Consider the following 20,726-nt stretch of genomic DNA (forward strand, 5'->3'; position numbering starts at 1 on the left):
AGGGGTGTCTCTGCACAGGACTCCGAGGTCCTTGCCAGCCCAGGAGCATTGGTCCTGACCCCTGGACCTGAGCGCGGCGTCTGCAGACGGTCCCTGGGATGTCTGAGGCGGCAGCCCCGGGGGCTGCGGGACGGCCCGGCCGCCCACCCACTTACCTTCCCGCAGCTGCGGCAGTGGTGCTTCCTGCGGATGACTGTGAAAGGCGCTTTGCACGAGGTGCAGAAGCCGCAGGCCTCGTCCGGGACCCACTCGGGCGGGTCTGTGACAATGACAGCGGGGGACAGGTCAGCCCGAGGCAGCGGTGCGGGGGGCGGCCGTGAGGTCGGAGGCTGGTGGGCAGGAGCCCCCGGTCCTCGCGAGGCTCCTTACTGGCTAGGTTTCAGGACTGTTGGCCAGGCTCGCGGATCGGACCCCAGCGGCAGCAGCCTGCACTTCGCCCCAAGACTCAGGGCGAGGTCCACCCAGGCCACCCTCTCCCAAGACTCTCCCGGCCGGCATACAGTCTGGCAGGGTCCTTGGGCAAACACGGGGGCTGACAGATGAAAGAAATCAACCCCCTTTGTCGACCTCTCAATCTAGGCTCTGCTGGAGCCTCAGGCGCCCCCGCAGCTCTGCCCAACACGGCTCCAAGGCAGGTCAAGGGAGGTGGGGGAGGGGATGCGAGGGCGTCTCCCGGAGACGAGGCTGGCCCCGCCCCGAGAACCCCCCCCCGACCCGAGCTGGCCCCGCCCCGAGGCTGGCCCCGCCCGGAGAACCCCCATCCCGAGCTGGCCCCGCCCGGGAATGGCCCCGCCCCGAGGCTGGCCCCGCCCCGGGAATGGCCCCGCTCTGAGGCTGGCTCCGCCCCGAGGCTGGCCCCGCCCCCCCACATGTGCAGCGCCGGCCCCTCACGACTGGTCTCACCCACTTTCCCTTCTCTAGGCGCTCACTGGAGGGAGCCCCTGGGGATCTGGTCTGGAATTCGGGGGGCGAGGACTGAAGGCGCTGGGAGAAGCCACCTTGTCCAGGGAGACAACCCCAGACATGAGGTGCCCACCCTGCACCAGCCACTCGCCCGGGAGAGACCTTGGTCTCCGGCCCCCCTCTCCGGCCACTCCTCCCCAAGCTGGGGCCCCTGGAGTCTGCAGACCAGGGCAGAGGGGAGACGCCTGGACGGGGTACCCGCTCTCTGCTCAGCGCACTGGCCCCGGCCCCTCACGCACCTTCCAAGTCTCCGTCTCGGGTCTTGGCGGCCAGCTCGGAGGATGACAGGGTCTCCTGGCACAGGGCACAGTCCTCCAGGGCCGCGCTCCGCAGGGTCTGGGTGACTGGAAGGAAGTGTGGCCACTGGGCTCAACGGGCCACCACCCGTGCCCAGGAGGTATGCCTGGGTGCAGCCAGTGGAGGCACCCTCCAAACAGTGCACAGTCCCACCCGTGGAGGGGGTCACTGGGGCCCTCACCCAGTGCCCAGCAGGCAGGGTGCTGACCTGACCCTGGGAATCTGTCCATCTGAGCGCCCCCACGTGGGCAACTGGCCCTGCCTGTGGCCCCCAGCCCCGGACCCGTCCACCGTGTGTGGTCAGGTCCCCCAGGACTGTGGCCCCGAGGCAGGCAGGGGACCAGGCCTGGCCCCGGCCCTGGGGCCCACACACTCCTTGCTTGCAGAGGCCACCCACATCGCCGCCCTTCTTGAGCAGCGGTGGTCCAGAGGCAGCCCCACCCAGAATCCCCGGGTACATGGGGACAGTGTGGCCCAGTGGCATGGACCTCGGGAGGCAGAGCTGGGTGGGCACACAGTACAGACTTCTCCTCCCCGGGGTCTGGGCCGGCTGCCCCGGTGCCCAGTCACTCTTGAGCAGAAGCCCCTGGGATAAGGGGCCGCTTGCCCAGAACAGGAGTCTCAGCCCTGCAGAGGGGGGGCCAGCAGGGATGGTGGCCCTCCCCCACACTGGGAGCCCACCACGCCCTTGCCTCAGCGTCCCCTACCTGACCCCTGCTCCTTCCCCAAGTGACTGTTCCGTGTGTGTGTGTGTGTGTGTGTGTGTGTGTGTGTGTGTGTGTGTGTGTGTGTGCATGCGCGCACTTGGGTGAATGCGTGAGTGTACAAGAGCACACTCGGGTGTGAGGCAGGTCACAGATGGCCACTTCCTCCTGAAGTAGTGGGACCCATGTCCCCTCCTGGACTCTGGGCTGACCTCTGGCTGCTCTGACAGATGGAATTCTGCAGAAGTGACCGGGGACCACTGGGTCCCGTCTGTCTGAGGAAGGGCACCGCGCCTCCTGGCCCGTCCTTGTCGTCGGAAGATGGGCAGCCTCGCTGGGGTGCTACGGGATTGGTCCGCTGCTCCTAGCAGTGGCCTCGGGGTACCCGGGGCCTGCGAGGTGTGCCCTCAGCCCCCCGGTGGACAGCCTGGCTTGGCTGGGGGGTTCACCGTGGATGTGGTCATGTAAAAAGCTGGGTGGCCCGGGAGAGCAGGTTTCCGCCCACCTTCCCGGGGTGGGGGTGACGGCGGTCATGCGCGCCTCCGAGCCTGTCCCGGGCCGGCACTCACCCTTCTTTAGCTTTTCCTTGTCGTCAGTCTCTGGCTTGGTGGCCATGACCTGGAATAGGGTCTTGAGGATGCTCCTCAGGTCGCTGGCATAGTTGGTCTGCAGCTGGTCGGCCACGCCTGCGGGGGATGCCCGGGGAGGGGAGAGGGGAGGTGCTGCTGGCTGGTGAGCCCACTGCGGCCTTGGATGAGCGGGGCAGGAAGCGGCCACCCAGCCCTCCCAAGGGTCCCTCTGGCAGAAGCAAGGTTCAGGAGGCAAGGGAAGGAGGGGGACGAGCCCATGAGCCAGCAGCGCCCCCCACCCCCTGGTGACAGCTATTCTCGTTTGTGCTTTTTTCCTGGGGTCACAGCCACGGCCACCAAAGGGCCCTGGCTCCTCACTGAGGGACGGCCCCACGCCCCCAAGTGTGCCCACCGCCGTGGCAGCTCCTTCCCCATCACGGCCACCTCCACTGTGGGGCTGCCCTTCTGGGGAGCCGAGGGTGGGCCCTGCCTGGACGTGGGGGCCCTTGGAGCTCCCCCACCCTCACTGGCCGAGCTTTCCTCATCCCTCAGTCGGGTGGGCTCAGCCCTCCTCAGTGAGCAGCTCTTCGAGGGCAGGTGGGGCTGTGTTCACAGCAAGGCCAGGGGGTGACTGCAGCTGCCCCCCGCCCCCTGGTGCCTGTCACTGCGTGGACACTGTGGCCAGCGGTTCTGGAGGGTTCCTAATGTGTCAGCAGCCCTGCCAGGCACCCGCTGGGCCTGCTGTTCCCCAGACCACAAGACAGACCTGTGTGATGGGTTCTGCCAGATGTTTGAACTGAAGCTCGGAGTCACCCCCGAGCCTGGCCTGGGTGGGGGCCCTGCCTGTGGGACTCTGGGCAGTGCAGAGTGACACCCCAGGACCGCGACCTTGAGTCTGCAGTGTCTGCCAGGCTACAGGCTGTGCCCCCTGCCGCTCCACCCCACAGCCTGGGGTCAGGGGATGGGCCAGGTGGGGGACAAGCCTGCAGGACGGGCACTGCCTGAACCTGGCCCGGAGGTGAGGGTGGGTGGCAAGCAGGAGGCAGGGAGGGGGACCCCACCGCGTCACGCTTCTAAACCACGTGCCTGCGCCAGTTACTCAAAACACACAAAACTAAGGGAGAAGGTGAAAAAGACGCTGCGCTCACGCCCCTCTCTGAATCCCAGGAGACGAAGCAGTCATCATCCCCCTCACCCAGGGGAAGGAAGGAAACAGGATCAGTCAGGACATCAGATGGAACAGGACCTCGCGGGTGGGTGGCGAGGGTCCCCGGGCCCAGCCTGGGCTCCCCCCGCCCACCGAGGAGGGCCTGTGGAAGCACGACGCACAGCTCTTGGCTGGGCTCCTCTCGGGGCTTGGGGCGAGGAAGTGACGTGGTGAGGGGGCCTCCGGGCAGGGCCCGCACCCCAACCTTCCTGGGGAGACTCCTGCAGCGCGCCAGCCACTGCCCTGAAGCCTGTCCACCCCCCGTGTGTCCCAGAGCCCATGCCCACCCCGGGGCCCGGCAGGGCACCTGAGATGCAGACAAACAGGCGGTGGACCAGGTCGTGGCTGCCCCGGAACCGGGAGCGCATCTTGTCTCTGACGGCCACAGGCGCCGACTCGGGGCTGCTCGTGTCTGGGGAGCAGGGACCAGCCGTGGAGCCACTGCACGGAGAGGTAAACACGGGCTTGGCTGCAGGCAGCAGTGGGGACAAGACTTCTGCCCGGAGGGCCCCCTACCCCGCACCCAGGTGTGCACCGGGTCCAACACTGGGGGCTGAGTTCGTCCTGTGGAAGCGTCCTCACCCCACTCACACCCTCTGCAGGGGCTGGTGGGCCCCAAAACACGTGTCCACGCCCGAACCCTGGGACCCGGTGGGACCTTCGTTGGAAAAAGGTCTTTGCCATCCAGGTAAAGGTTTTTATTTTTATTTTCTTTGGCTGTGCTGGGTCTTGGGCGCGGGGCAGGCTTCTCTCTAGCTGCACCGAGAGGGGCTGCACTCCAGCTGCCGTGTGCGGGCGCCTTCTGTGGGACGTGAGCTCTGGGACCTCGGCCTTCAGCAGTCGCGGCTCCCGGACTCCAGAGCACGGACTCAGGAGTTGGGGGTCACGGGCTCGCTTGTTTCTCGGCACGGGGGACCTCCCCGGATCAGGGATCCAATCAGTGTCCCTTGTACTGCCAAGCAGATTCTGAACCACTGGCCCACAAGGGAAGCCCCAAGCCAAGGACCTGCAGAGGAGACGTCTCGGCTTATCTAGTGTCCTAATCCAAGGCCAGGAGTCTCAGTAGGAGGGGGCGGGGGGAGGACCAGTGACCGTGACACAGAGATCGCCGTAAGGAGGTCACAAGCCAGGGGACTCCCAGAGCCCCCAGGAGCTGGAAGACGCAGGAAGGACCCCCCGCCCAGAGCCTCCGGAGGGCGCGCGGCCCCGCCCGCGTTCAGATTTCTGGTCTCCAACCTGTGAGAGGGGAGACTCCTGTCGTTTTCAGCCCCCGGTCATGGTGCCCTCCACTGAGACGAGCCCCCCGGCCCCCGCACGCCCCTGACCCCAGCCCAGGGGTCCTGCCGCAGGCGCTGTTAGTTCTGCTCTTCCGGGGTCACCCTGAGGCCCCAAGTAGTGGCCGCAGCTGAGCCTGGACTGTCAGGGTGTCCACTTGCCCAGCTTCAGGGGGTGTGTCCACTGACCTTTCAGTCCTTAAAATAATGTCTCTCTCGTCTTCACCTCTGCCAGTTTTTCCTACTTTCTGGGAAATTTCCTCCTCCCGCCCAGCCTTCCCCTTGTCATTTTTGCTTCCAGGTTTTTACTCAGTTGGCCAAAAAGTTTGATCAGGTACGCTGCTACAGAATTCATTTCTTGCCCTCTGTTTCACAGATGCGAAACCTTTTATCTATCTAGAAACATTCACTATAATCTTTTAAAAGCTGCCTTCGGGGGCCCGCAGTATCTCTGTTTTCGCTTTTCTGCGGGGAAGTTGGGGTTTTTCAGGCCGGAGGCCGGCCTCAAATGCACGGGATCCTGGTGTCAGAGAGAGGCCCTGGTGGGTGAAACAGTGGGCCCCCGCGAGGCTGGCGGGAGTAAACCGGCCGGTGACCGTGGGGAGAGGCTCCGATGCCATACCGGTGGAGCTGATGCCCCCCAGCCTGGGGCCAAGGTGGGCAAACACCTGAGAGCCCACCCTGGGCAACCGCACACACGGCAGCATCTGCAGTGCGGCTCTGGAAGTGCCAGCAAAACCCAGCAGCCATGGAGGAAGGCCCGCCGTGACCGTGTCTGGCCACGGCCTGCCTGAGCGAGGGGAGAGCAGCCCCCCGGCCCCGCCGGCAGAGATGGATGCGCAGCCACACGATGTCTAACTAAGGGGCACCTCCCTTGGTGTCCAACCACCAGGAAGCTCGGAGACAAGATCCACCTGGGAGTTCAGTGCAGCGGGCCAGGGGGAGGGGCCCGGACTGGCTTCTCGGGGTCCCCCCCCACGTCAGGTGCGTCTGACTGGCATACTCGGGCAATGGGCACATCTGTCTCTGAGTGTGTAACGCTTCTCCAGAGCACAAGGAGTGATGGGAGGTGCTGGAGAGGCCGGCGCCCTGCTCTGCCGAGACCCTCGTGATGACCGAGAGCCCTCCCCGCCCAAACCGCCTGCTGCGTCCCCGAGACGAAGTCCCTGGCTTTCCGCTTGGGGTGTGAGCCTGGCCGCGCCCTCCCTGGGAGCTGAGTAAGGAAATGGGGTGAGCGTCACTGTCTGGGGTCCACGTCCATCAACACCCCCAGGCTCAGCTCACAGCCTCACTCAGATCTGAAAGCAGGAACCCAAACAAATGCTTACACACGAACGTTCACAGCAGCATTATTCACAAGAGCCAAAAGGTGTAACAACCCGAGCACCCATCAACAGATGACGGGTAAACAAGATGTGCTCCATCCACACAGGGGAATACTATTCAGCTTTAAAAAGGAATAAAACTGTGACACCAGCTACAATATGGACGGACCTTTAGGACATTACGCTGAGTGAGATAAGCCGTCACAAAAGGAGAAACACCGGATGCTGCCACTTACATGAGGCCCCGAGGGGCCAGATTCACAGAGACAGGGTGGCGGGCGCCGGGGCCGGGGAGGGGCTTATGGGGATGCAGTTTCAGGCGGGGATGATGAAAAAGTTCTGGAAACGGTGGTGATAGTTACACAACATAGTAAATGTGCATAATGTCACGGAATTATACACTTAAATGCTGTTAAAATGGTAAATTTTGTGTTAAATGTATTTTGCCAAAATTAAAAAGAAGAGGAAAAAAGATTTAGGACAGAGGAAAGCAAAGGAAAAGGAACTGGAAAGTCTAAATGGCAAATAGCATTGATGGATTTGGCATCAATAAAACAGGTTAAGAATTACATTAAATTGTACACTTTTATAGTGTATATTTTTAATAGTTAAAAAATGAAGCATAGTTGATTTACAATGCTGTGTTAGTTTCAGAAGTACAGCAAGAGTTATGAACTCATTTCACATGTAGCAAGGTAATGCTGAAAATCCTTCAAGCTAGGCTTCAGCAGTACGTCAACTGAGAACTTCCAGATGTTCAAGCTGGATTTAGAAAAGGCAGAGGAACCAGAGATCAAATTGCCAACATCTGCTGGATCATAGAAAAGGCAAGAGAATTTCAGAAAAACATCTACTTCTGCTTCATTGATGACGCTAAAGCCTTTGACTATGTGGATCAAAACTGTGGAAAATTCTTAGAGATGAGAATACCAGACCACCTTACCCGCCTCCTGAGAAACCTGTATGCAGGTCAAGAAGCAACAGTTAGAACCGGACATGGAACAACAGACTGGTTCCAAATTGGGAAAGGAGTACATCAAGGCTGTATATTGTCACTCTGCTTATTTAACTTATATGCAAAGTACATCATGCGAAATGCTGGGTTGGACGAAGCACAAGCTGGAATCAACGCTGCCGGGAGAAATATCAATAACCTCAGATATGCAGATGACACCACCCTTATGGCAGAAAGCAAAGAGGAACTGAAGAGCCTCTTGATGAAAGTGAAAGAGGAGAGTGAAAAAGTTGGCTTAAAACTCAACATTCAGAAAACGAAGATCATGGGATCCGGTTGCATCACTTCATGGCAAATAGATGGGAAACAATGGAAACAGTGACAGACTATTTTTTTGGGCTCCAAAATCACTGCAGATGGTGACTGCTGCCATGAAATTAAAAGAAGCTTGTTTCTTGAAAGAAAAGCTATGACAAACCTAGACAGCATATTAAAAAGTAGAGACATTACTTTACCAACAAAGGTCCATCTAGTCAAAGCTGTGGTTTTTCAATAGTCATGTATGGATGTGAGAGATGGACTATAAAGAAAGCTGAGCGCCGAAGAATTGATGCTTTTGAACTGTGATGTTGGAGAAGACTTGAGAGGCCCTTGGACTGCAAGGAGATCCAACCAGTCCATCCTAAAGGAGATCAGTCCTGGGTGTTCATTGGAAGGACTGATGTTGAAGCTGAAGCTCCAAGACTTTGGCCACTTGATGGGAAGAACTGACTCCTTAGAAAAGACCCTGGTGGTGGGAAAGATTGAAGGCAGGAGGAGAAGGGGACGACAGAGGATGAGATGGCTGGATGGCATCACCGACTCAATGGACATGAGTCGAGCAAGCTCCAGGAGTTGGTGATGGACAGGGAGGCCTGGCGGGCTTGGGGGTCTATGGGGTAACAAAGAGTTGGACACAACTGAGCGACTGAACTGACTGTAACTCTGGCATTTTTTTTGTTACACTTATTCCAAATATTTAAATCTCCTTGAAGCTAATGCAAATAAGATTTTTTTAATTGCTACCATATCTTAATATAATTGGGTCTTTAACAGTGACAGCTTTATTGATATACACTATATATATATCAGGCTTCCTGGGTGGCTCAGACGGTAAATCATCTGCCTGCCAGTGCAGGAGACATGGGTTCGATCCCTGGGTTGGGAAGATCCCCTGGAGGATGGCATGGCAACCCACTCTAATATTCTTACCGGGATGATCCCATGGACAGAGGAGCCTGGTGGCTACAGTCCATGGAGTCACAAAGAGTTGGACACGACTGAATTACTGAGTACACATGAACACACACATACACACACACACACGCACACTATATATATATTATATATCAACACCATTCAGTTCACCCTTTGTTGTTCAGTCACTAAGTCATGTATGACTTTTTGTGACCCCATGGATGGCAGCATGCCTGGCTTCCCTGACCTTCACTGTCTTCCAGAGTTTCCTCAGACTCATGTCCATCGAGTCGGTGATGCCATCCAACCATCTCATCCCCTGTCGTCCCCTTCTCCTCCTGTCCTCAATCTCTCGCAGCATCAGGGTCTTTTCCAATAGTTGTCTCTTCACATCAGGTGGCCAAAGTATTAGAGCTTCAGTATCAGCCCTTCCAATGAATATTCAGGACTGATTTCCTTTAGGATTGACTGGTTTGATCTCCTTGCAGTCCAAGGGACTCTCAAGAGTCTTCTCCAACACCACAGTTCAAAAGCATCAATTCTTCGGCGCCCAGCTTTCTTTATAGTCCAACTCTCACATCCACACATGACTACTGGAAAAACTATAGCTTTGACTATACGGATATTTGTTGGCAAAGTGATTTCTCTGCTTGTTAATATACTGTCTAGGTTTGTCATAGCTTTTCTTTCAAGAAACACGCGTCTTTTAATTTCATGGCTGCAATCACTATCTGCAGTGATTTTGGAGCCCAGGAAAATAAAGTCTGTCACTGTTTCCATTGGTTTCCCATCTATTTGCCATGAAGTGATGGGAATGGATGCCATGATCTTCATTCTTTGAATGTTGAGTTTTAAGCCAGCTTTTTCACTCTCCTCTTTCATCTTCATCAAGAGGCTCTTCAGTTCCTCTTCGCTTTCTGACATAAGGGTGGTGTCACCTACGTATCTGGAGAAGGAAATGTCAACCCACTCCAGTACTCTTGCCTGGAGAATCCCAGGGACAGAGGAGCCTGGCGGGCTGCCATCTATGGGGTCGCGCAGAGTCGGACACGATTGACGCGACTTAGCAGCAGCAGCACCTGCATATCTGAGGTTATTGATGTATTTTTCCATAAGAGTTATGGAAAACTATAAAACATCATTGAAATAAATTAGACCTAAATAAATGGAAAGACAGCCTATGTTCATGGTTGAGGACTTAATATCATTAACATGGCAATACTCCCAACAGTGGTCTGTAGAGTCAATGGAATCCATATCAAAATATAAAAAAATTTCCTTTTCCATGCAGAAGTTAACAAGCTGATCCTAAAATTCATACAAAAATGCAATTACTTAGAACAGATGAAACAATCTTGAAAAAGAAAAAAAGCAAAGTGGGAGGACTCACACGACACAGAATTTAGCAACAGTGAACAAGACCGGCACTGGCATAGGAGCCATGAGGATGCAATAAAACTGCAAATCCAGAAATGAACCCAGAAGTTTGTCGTCGACTGATCTTCAAAAAGGGTGTCAAGATCACCCAATAAGGAAAGAATGGTCTTTTCAAAAGATGGTACTGAGATGGAGAAAAGACTGTCTCTACAATAAGTGGTGCTGGGAAAACTGGAAGCTACATACAAAGAAGTGAAATTATTAATAGAACTTTTTTTTCACACTACACATAAAAATAAACTCAAAATCGATTAAAGACCTAAATGTAAGACTGGAAACTAAAAAACTTCTAGAAGAAAACATTGGCAGAACACTTTTTGACATAATCTGTAGCGATAGTTTTTGGATCTGTTGATGGTTAGATAGCATCACTGACTCAATGGACGTGAATTTGAGCGAACTCCAGGAGATGGGGGAAGACAGAGGATCCTGGCATGCTGCAGTCCAGGGGGTTGCAAAGAGTCAGACATGACTGAACAACTGAATGACCACCAAAAACCCAAGGCAAAGGAGACAAAAGCAAAAATAAATAAATGGGACCAAATTAACCTAAAAGCTTTTGCACAGCAAATGAAACCATTGACAAAATGAAAAGATAACCTACTGATGGGCAAAAATATTTGCAAATGATATAACTGATAAGGGGTTAATATCCAAAATATATAAACAGCTCATACAATATAATATAAAAAAATAAACAACTGGATCAGAAAATGGATTAGAAATTGCTGTTGTTCAGTTGTTAAATTGTGTCAAACTGTTTTGCAACCCCACGGACTGTAGCCTGCCAGGCTCCTTTGTCCATGGGGTTTCCTGGGCAAGAATATTGGAGTGAGTTGCCATTTTCTTGTCCAGGGGATCTTTCTGACCCAGGGATCAAATGCATGTCTCTTGCATTGGCAGGTGGATTCTTTAGCACTGACCCAACAAGGAAACCCCAGGAAATGGACTGAAGATTTCAACATGTTTTTCTGAAGACATACAAATGAAAAGCACTTGAAAAGATGCTCCATATTGCTAATTATCAGAGAAATGTAAATCAAAACCACAGATATCACCTCCCACCCGTCAGAATGGCCATCATGAAAAAGATCAAAAATAACAAGTGTTGCCAAGGATGTGAAGAAAAGGGAACCCTCCTAAACTGTTGATGGGAATGTAACTTGGTACACCACTGTGGAAAACAGTATGGAGGTTCCTCACAAAACTAAAACTAGAACAACCATATGATCCATCAGTTCTACTCCTGGGTATATATCTAAAGAAAATGAAAACGCTTATCAGACAAGACACACGCGATCCAGTGCTCACAGCAGCATTATTTACAACAGCCAAGACATGGGAGCAGCACCAGTGCCGTCAACAGAGGGCGGATGAAGGAGACGTGGAATAGGTATGAAATGGAGTATTACTCAGCCACAAAAAAGGATGCAAATCTGCCCATTCCAACAGCATGGATGACATGGCGGGTATTACGCTAAGTGAGTGAGTGATATGCAGTGAATATGCAGAATCAAAGGGTTCAACAAACGGATGAATATAACAAAACAGAAACAGATTCATGGACACAGAGAGCACACCAGTGGTCACCAGCAGGGAGAGGGCAAGGGGAAGGGGTAGGATACGGGCAGGGGATTAAGAGGTACAAACTACTAAATGTAAAATAAATGAGCCACAAGGATATACTGTAAAGCACAGGGAATACAGCCAGTATCTTATAATAGGTTTAGATGGAGTATAATCTATACAAATATTGAATTGCTATGTTATACACCTGAAACCAATATAATATTGTAAATCAACAATAAACAATAAAAATTTTTAATGGTGCTGGGAAAACTGCATTTCTACATGCAAAATAATGAAGTTTTATGTTACACCACATACAAAAATTGGCTCAAATAGATCAAAGACTATATGTAAGAGCTAAAACTCTTACAACAGAACATGAATCTTTGTGGCTTTGGATTAGGCAATAATTTCTTAGGTGTGACATGAAAAACATAGCAACCAAAGACAAATATCAACAGTTCCTCATGCGGTATGACCCAGCAATCCCACTCTGAGTATCAACCCGAGAGAACTGAAACACAGATTCACCCAAAAATTAAAATTAAAAGTTTTTGTGCTTCAAAAGATAGCATCAAGATAGTGGAAAACTCTACAGAATGCAAGAACATCTTTTCAAAGCACGTGTCTGTCAAGGGTATATAGTTCCTGGAATCTAGAAAGGACTCTTACAACTCAACAAGAAGAAGATACATCACCCAACTAAAGAATGGGCAATGGATCTGAAAAGACATTTTTCCGAAGAAACTATATAAACGTCCAGCAAACACCTGAAAAGATGCTCAACATCATCAGTCACTTGGGAAACGCAGATTAAAACAATAATGTGCCATTTATACCCATCCTGATGACGATAATGATTTTAAAAGAAAACAGAAAAAACCATGTGTGGGTGAAGATCTGGAGAGATTGGAGCCCTCCTGCATTCCTGACAACAGCCTAAAATGCCGCAGGCACTCTGGAGACAGGTCAGCAGTTCCCCGTGCCATATGACCCAGCAATTCCACGTCAAGGTGGCTACCCAGGAGAACTGAAACGTAGATTCACACAAGCATTTGTACATGGATGTTCACACAGACTAGCCTAACAATGGAAGCAACTCAAATGTCGGTCAACTGATAAACAGATCAACAAAATGTAGTCTAGCCATGCAATGGAATTAATCTTTGGCCACAGAAAGGAATGAAGTACCGTTAGGTGCTTCAGATGAACCCTGAAAACATTAAGCTGTGACAGAAGCTGGTTACAAAGGTCACTTGTTGTATGATTTCAGTTCTTTGAAAAGTCCAGAAAAGTCTAGGCAAATCCATGAAGACAGAAAGTAGATTAATGGTTGCCAGCGACTGAAGGGGTTTTACTGGGGAAATATTCAGGGTTTCTTTATGGGGTGATGAAAACGTTCTGAGATTGGACAGTGGTGGTGTTTGCACAACTCTGTGAATGTGCTAAAGCCACTGAATTGTGCACTTTAAAAGGAATAAAAGGATGTTTTTCTTGTAATCATTTTAGCAGAGGCATATTCAAGAAATAGCTCAAGCTAAATGCCCATCAACAGTGGGTTGATCCAGTAAATTAGGTCAGAGGTTTCCACGAAGGATAGTTAATGATGCTGGAAATGCTAAAATATTAAATAAAAAGGTAGCATTTTAAAAATTAGAGCTATCATATGTACATGAATGAGGTATTGTGAAATATAGTCAATGCAAAAAGCTTTAATAGTACATTTATCTGAATAGTACGACCATGAATAAGTTGGTATTTTTCCAGTGTCTTCTAAGATCAAGTACTACTTCTGGGACCAGAAGAATAGCTTAGGCTGAGGAGAGGAAGCCCCTGCAGCAGGTGCCACTGCAGCCCTCCTGAGGCAGAGTCTGTTTCTTAGTGGAGGGACGGCGTGCTCTGGGGGCCCCAGCCCCGCAGGTAAAGCCCTGGAGGCAGAGAAGACTTTCCGAACCAGATGCCGTGGCAGCACACAGTTCACCTGTAAGAAGCCAGGGGCAGGGCCCTGACTGTGGGCAGAGCTCTGAGAGCGGAGAAGCCTGGGCTCATGTTATGTCTTGAAAGAGCAATGAACTCTGGGACTCCCCTGGTGGTCCATGGCTAGGACTCCGTGCTCCCAATGTGGTCCATGCCTAGGACTCTGTGCTCCCAATGTGGTCCATGGCTAGGACCAGGGCCCTGGTTTGATCCCTGTTCAGGGAACCAGAGCCCACACGCTGCAAGTGAGACCCCACGCAGACTCCAAACAAATAAAAAAGAGAGACCAATGAACTCTTCCGGAAGACTGAAGCCAAGGCTGGCCCACAGGTGGTGGCGGGAGCAGATTGCAACTGCAGTCTCCAACCCACGCCCGCTCCAGCTGCTCTGCGGAGTGGGGCGTGTGTGTGTGTGAGTAAGTGTATGAGTGAATGTATGCATGTGAATGGAAAGAGAGCCAAAGGCTCCATAAAAAGACTGGTCCGAGGCAGAAAAATCAATAAAGTGCTGGCCACGGGGAGCCCAGTGAGGCTTGGAAGGGCCACGGGGAGCAAACCAACAGAACACTGGAGGTTGGGCCCGGGACCTCACCTGGGGGCTGAGCTTGGGGCCTGGCTGGGTCAGCCTGCTCCCAAGGGGCCAGCGGATGGGCATTATTTGGGCCCCAGGAGCACCAGGAACATGCCCAGGGTGGTCACTCTTTTGGAAGGGCACGGGTCTTCCATGGGCAGCTGCTGGACAGACAGGCTGGGGACACGGAAGAGGGTCCCAGGGAAGAATCAGACCCTGTGTGCGGCCCCAAGAGCCCAATCTAGAGCCAAATGCATTAAAGACGGAGCCAAGAGGCCACCTGGCGCCCAGTGGTTCACATCTGAGGTGGGGGCAGGAAGGGTGCGGGTGGGATGTGGCCGGAGCCACAGAGGCAGAGGGACGGGAGCTGGGAGCGGCGAGGGTGAAGGCATGGGGGCGCCGGCCCACCAAGGGCTTCCCGCGCCCCCCGGGGAGGCTGCACTCCCATCACCACCATGGCTACACAGTCACTCAGCGTCAGACCCTCCCGGTCACCAGGATGCAGAAAAACCCGGCACCTTGTGTACCGATGCCCAGCTGGATTCCGTCTGTTTCCTGCCACTGTCTTTTACAGAAGGCAGCACAAATCCCCTGTCACAAGTCCCCTGAGGTTTGAAATGCTAGGAAGTGTCGTTTTTCTGGTAGCAAAATACCATGCAATTCTAGACAGTCACATCAGCCCCGAACGTCTCGTCCAGCCTGTGTCTTTGGCCATGGTCAAAGGCATTGCGGCAAGCCTCCCAAAGTGCGCAGTGGCCAGGGACACAAGGCAAGCGTCCGATTCCACTGTCAGAGGAGGAAAAAAAAAAAGAGCCTTTTGACAGAAAAAGGACGTTGTCATCCTGATGTTCTAGGGGCCTAAGAAATAAGAGAAAACACAACCTGGAAAAACTAATAGCATCGCAAGCTGTTGCAGCCATGACATCACACGGGTGAATCTGCGAGCCTCTGGATGCATCCAAAGAAGCAAGCAGGCCAGACACGTGACTCAGAGACGGGACGCCTGCGGGTGTCTCCCTCCCCCCGGGGTCTGGGTCCTGTGTCCTCCCATGGTGACGGAGGAGCTACCCAGCCTGGGGGCCCCGAGCCAGGAGGGGGCGGGGGCCATTCAGAACTGCGGTGACAACCCCCCAGGAAAGCGCAGGTGCCGGAGACCAAACGGGTGCCCCCTGGTTCTGAGCAGAGACCGCGAGGCACAGGAGGACAACTCGAGACTCACCGTCCAGAACGGTGACCTCATGCCTTTTCCGCTCAAATAAGCCCCAACTTTCACCTCCTCCTCTGGGGGCCGGCCGCGACCCGTGACACATCGCAGCCCCGACGGCACCCGGACCTGGTTCCACGTAGGGTCTCAAACCCATTTCTAGAACGTCGCGCTAGAGCTCAGATTCTTAGAAGCTATCATTTATTTGTGCGTTCTCTGTGTATTCCTTTGAAAATAAATCCTGTCATCTTTCACTTTTATTTTTTTCGTCTTTCAATTTTCAACGAAAAGGTTTAAAAGTGAAACCCCAGGTGTATTACACGTTAAAGAGAGGCCGTTGTTGTGGGAAAACGCTGGAACTCGTCTGGATGGACTGTCCACTGACCACGCAGAGCCGTCGTTCCCTTCCCGCAGCCAGCAGGGACCCCTGGGCACCTGTCTGTCCATCCAGGGGCGGGGAGGGGAGTCGGGGGCCTGCACCACCAGAGTCCTCAGCCACCCGGGAGGCCCAGGGGAGGACCTCGGTCTTCACTGGTCATTCCGGGGCCAGGACAGCTGCATGCACAAAGACAGTGGGCGGGCAGGACCCGGGGTGGGGGCAGCTGATGGGCACACGTGGGTGTGGGGACCAGTGTGACGGCAGTGCACACGCTTGTGACCCCGGGGATGGCAGAGGTCTCCGAGTGCCACACTGTTCACACACCATCCCTCACAGGATGGCTTCCAGCCTCGCGGCTTTCTTCTTTAAAATGGAGATGACTGTTAGCCCCTGGCAAGGACCAGGGGCAGTGCCTGAAAGGGACCGTGCCTGGCCTATGACACAAGCGTGACAAGCTGCAATCCTTTCCACTGGGGTCCCACGAGACCGGAGACTAAGCCAGTCCTCTGCCAAACACCAACACAGATCCACGCGCTGGGTCCCGTGGCGCGGGGTGTAGTCCACCCCTGCCCTCCACCCCCCACGGCCTCCCCTCCCGGGGGCCCTCATGGCTGCCACCCCCATTCACAAGGTCAGCAGGACAGCAGGACCTCCCAGGGGCCCCAGATGGCGTCACTGGTGAATTCTACCTAATATTCAAGGCAGAAATAATGCCACTTCCACACAAAATCTTGTGGAGAATTCAATGAGTGGGACTGCTCCCCAACCCATTCGGTGAGCTCAGCATTACTCTGATACTCAGATCTTAAAAGAGCATTACAAGAAAAGAGGAGCACTGCCCAGCACTCCTCATGATCAGTGCAAAGTCCTAAACAAAATTTCAGCAAATTGAAGTCAAGAATACAAACAAAGGATAATAGCGAGTGACCAAGTAAGGTTCACTGCAAGAAGGTTTAACATCTGGATATCAGTCAAAGTAATTTTTCACGTTAACAGACTAAAAAATTGAAACTATGTGACCCTCCTAAAAGATGAAGAAAAGGTATCTGAGCGTCTAGCAAACTAAGAATAGAAGGGAACTTCCTGAACCTGAGGAAAGGGCATCTATGAACCTGAAAACCCAACATCATACTTAGTGGTAAATACTGAATGCTTTCCCTCTGAGACCAGGAACAGGGCAAAAATATCCTGCAGCAACTCTTCTATTCAACATTGTATTGGAGGTCCTCCCCAGGGCAAAAATGCAAGAAAAAGAGGTAAAAGATATTTAATTAGAAAGAAGACATAAAACTGGCTTTATTCACAGATGACATCATCTGTATAGAAAAGCTGAAGAAATCTTCATAAAAACTACCGTTATCTAATGAATTGAGTTTGGCAAGTTGCATAAGACAAGATCAATATACAAAAGTCAAGTATATCTCTCTATTTAGCAAAATGAATAATCAGAAATTAAAATTATAAAACAATACCATTTACAATAGCATCAACAATATAAAATACTTAGGGATAAATATGGCAAAAGATGTGTAAGACCTCAACAATACAACTATAAAGGTTGGCTGAGTGAAGCTTAGCCCTAAACAAATGGAGAAGTATACGCTGTGTCCGTGAATTTGAAAACCCAACATCACGGTGTTACTGCTTTCCCAGGTTGATCTATGATTAAACAAAACTCCAAGAAAAGTCTTAACAGGATTTTTTTCTGTTTTTTTTGGTTGAAATTGACAACTCGTTTCTAAAATTCATACAAGTACAAAGAACCCAGAATAGCCAAAATAACTTGGAAAAAGAACAAAGTTTTAGACTTATACTACTGATTTTAAGGCTCATTGTAAAGCTACCATAATCAAAACAGTGTGATATTGGTGTCAATATAGACAAATAGTTCAATGCAACAGATGACAGGATCCAGAAATATATGGTCAATTGATTTTTGACAGAGATGCAAAGGCAATTTAGTGGAGAAAGGATAGTCTTCAACAAATGATGCTGGAATGATTGGCTATCTTGACGCAAAAACAAAATATAAGCTTGATCCATACCTCACACCATATACAAAATTAACCTACCATTATTGTAGGTTATAGTCCTAAATGAAAAACCTAGAAGTATAAAACTTCTAGAAGAAATAGAAGAAAAATCTTTGTGACTTTAGGTTATGAAGATAATTAGTTATGACATCAAAATCACAATCTATGAAAAATATAATACCCTGGACTTTCTCAAAATTAAGAAATTCTGCTCTTCAAAAGTTACTCTTACAATGAAAAGACAAATCACAGACTGGGAGTAAAGATTTGCAAATTATATATCTGATAAAGGACTCGTATACAGTCTAAGCTTATTGAAAAGCAGAGACATTACTTTGTCAACAAAGGTCCGTCTAGTCAAGGCTATGGTTTTTCCAGTAGTCATGTATGGATGCGAGGGTTGGACCATAAAGAAAGCTGAGCGCGGAAGAATTGATGCTTTTGAACTGTGGTGTTGGAGAAGACTCTTGAGAGTCCCTTGGACTGCAAGGAGATCCAACCAGTCCATCCTAAAGGAAATCAGTCCTGAATATTCATTGGAAGGACTGATGCTGAAGCTGAAGCTCCAATACTTTGGCCACCTGATGCGAAGAACTGACTCACTGGGAAAGACCCTGATGCTGGGAAAGATTGAAGGTGGAGGAGAAGGGGACGACAGAGGATGAGATAGTTGGATGGCATCACCGACTCAATGGACACGAGTTCAAGTAAACTCCAGGAGTTGGTGATGGACAGGGAGGCCTGGTGTGCTGCAGTCCATGGGGTCGCAAAGAGTCGGACACGACTGAGCGACTGAACTGAACTGAATGGAAAGAACTGTCAAAAACTCAGTAAGGACACAACAAATTAGGAGGAACAGCAAAAGAATATACGTTGATGTTCACCAAAGAACACGAAAGAGCATAGGCCGAGGGCTGGTGAGCTCACGAAAAGATGCCCAGTGTCACGCGTCCTCAAGAAGACACACTCACGCTGCCACGAGACAGCACTCGCAGCCCTGGAGCAGCTCAGGTCCACGAGCCCGGCCCCGCTGAGCGCCGGCGAGACCGTGGAGGAACTGGCACCCGCGCTGCAGTTTATCAAATGACGGCTATGTTTCAGTAAAGCTGTTGGAAACCATGCACAGTACCGGGCTGTGCTCCCACTGTGCCTCCGCGGTAGTGCCCCTGACGCTGAGCCTTCCTCTCTGGAAAACACGACCTGTTTCCCCTGCCCTACAAAGCCCCCTGGGAGTCCCCACCCCACCCCTGCGTCTGCCCTCCTCCGCCCCCTCTGCTCTGCCTGGGGCCCCTCCATCAGGGTCTGGGCGCGAGATGTCTGGGGCGCCAGGAGGTGGCCAGGCCGGTGGGAGAAGCCTAGCGTGGACCCAGGGGTCTTCCAGGCCAGCGCTGGGGGCCCCCCACAGTGGCCACGGCCCCAGCCAGGTCTGCCTCCTGGCCCAGAGCAGGGCCGCTCAGCATTGGCCGCAAGTTAGTTAGAAAGCCAGACAGTGAGGAGGCCCCGTCTAGGAGAAGGGCAGCCCCGCTCCGGGGGCCTCCAGCACCCAGCCCTGCCCCTCGGGCCCCCAGCCTACTCAGCCTGGCTTCTCTCGCTCACCCCCGTGGGCCGGCGTGGCCCCGTCACCTGTGAACCATTGATTCTCAAACATTTCCTGTTGGAGTGTAGCTGCATCAGTCTTGTGCTGGTTTCTGCTGCACAGCAAAGGGAATCCGTCATGTGTATTCATATGTCCACTCCCTCCTGGGCTTCCTTCCCATTCAGGAAGGGTCACCACAGTACATGAACTGGAGTTCCCTGTGCTGTACATGAGTTATCACTCGTTACTCACTTGATACATAGCCGCAAGTGTATGTACGTGAGCCCCAATCTCCCAGCTCACCCCGGCTCCCCTCCTTGGGGTCCCCACATTTGTGAACAGTTGATTTGATGACCGTCATGAGGCCTAATCTAGTTTTCAAGAGTCTAACTAATCCCAGGTCCTCCTCTATTTTTAAACTGCTCAATCGTTCTTGCTTCTCCTTCCAGAGGCAGGACATGGGTGGGAGACTCTGGGGCTCCGTGTGGCGGCGGGGACACCTGCCATGGGTTCAAGGCCCGTGCCCACCACCCAGCCCCAGAGCGGCTCTGTGACCCGGGCGGCAGCGATGTACAGGCCCGGACGGGGAGGGAACCGGGCGGTGGGGAGGGGGTTCCTAGAGTCACACAGCCTCCAGGACTGCTTGGACTTAGACCCGGGTCCGGCCTGTCCCCACACCCCAGAGCTGGTTCCCTTGGAGCCCTCTGCACCCCCCCCAGCAGAGGGGTGCGCAGGGCCAGGCCGCGGCCCCCAAGCCCCAGCTCACGGGGCGGTCAGGAGTCCAGGCTGGGCCCTGTGCCCACTGTGCCAAGCCTGGGCTCACTGCCCTGTACCCTGGGTGCAGGACGCGCCTGCACAGCCCCGACGGCCGGCACCGGAAGCTGGAGAAGGAAGTGCATCCTTCCAGGCCACAGGGGCCAGTGGACAGTGGGGGCCCTGACGTGAGGTCATGACTCCACCTGCTGGAGGCAAAGTGGCTTCAGCGATGCATGCACCCAGAGGTCAGAAGGGCAGCCCAGGGCCTCGGGGAGGGCTCCTGGGGTGGACACAGAGCACTCCCCTGGGGGGACCACTGGCAGCCCCCTCTGCGTGGGGAAGCGGCCAGTGGCTCCGGGGGACACAGTGTGCGGCCTCCTCTCTGCAGTCACCACTGCTCAGGGTTGGACCCAGGGCACCCCCAGGCCCCTGGGGTCCCAACCCGGACCCAGGGCCGCAGGAAAGAGGAAGATGGGGCGCCCGCTGGGGGAGGAGCCAGGCTGCACGGAGCCAAGTGGGGGAGGCGTGGAGCCGTCTGCACGGGAGAAACGCTGGGGCGACGTGTTGGTCACCCTGTCCTGCTGTCATCGCGCCGGGGGGGCAAGAGAAAGTGGAGGCGAGGCCAGGCGGGGGCGGGGAGGGCAGTCAGGATGGTGGAGAGCGACTCAGACCCGCAACCAGGCCGCTGAGACGGG

At 53.2% G+C, this 20,726-nt stretch overlaps 1 protein-coding gene across 2 annotated transcripts in view; it reads right to left on the bottom strand.

Annotated features, from left to right (window-relative positions):
* The window catches only part of ZFYVE28 (zinc finger FYVE-type containing 28), a 99,098-nt gene that overhangs the window by 1,851 nt on the left and 76,521 nt on the right, over positions 1-20,726 (bottom strand). For both annotated transcript variants that reach the window (XM_081579390.1, XM_081579384.1), the window contains exons 9-12: positions 4,048-4,181; positions 2,534-2,650; positions 1,203-1,307; positions 156-259 (exon numbers count right to left, since the gene is read on the bottom strand). In XM_081579390.1, the coding sequence (XP_081435516.1) occupies positions 156-259; positions 1,203-1,307; positions 2,534-2,650; positions 4,048-4,181 (460 nt within the window). The remainder of the gene's footprint in view (positions 1-155; positions 260-1,202; positions 1,308-2,533; positions 2,651-4,047; positions 4,182-20,726) is intronic.

Source organism: Giraffa tippelskirchi, chromosome 1 (genome assembly GCF_054371585.1).
Source record: "Giraffa tippelskirchi isolate mGirTip1 chromosome 1, T2T-mGirTip1v1.2.pri, whole genome shotgun sequence".
In the NCBI taxonomy this organism is placed as follows: Eukaryota; Metazoa; Chordata; class Mammalia; order Artiodactyla; family Giraffidae; genus Giraffa; species Giraffa tippelskirchi.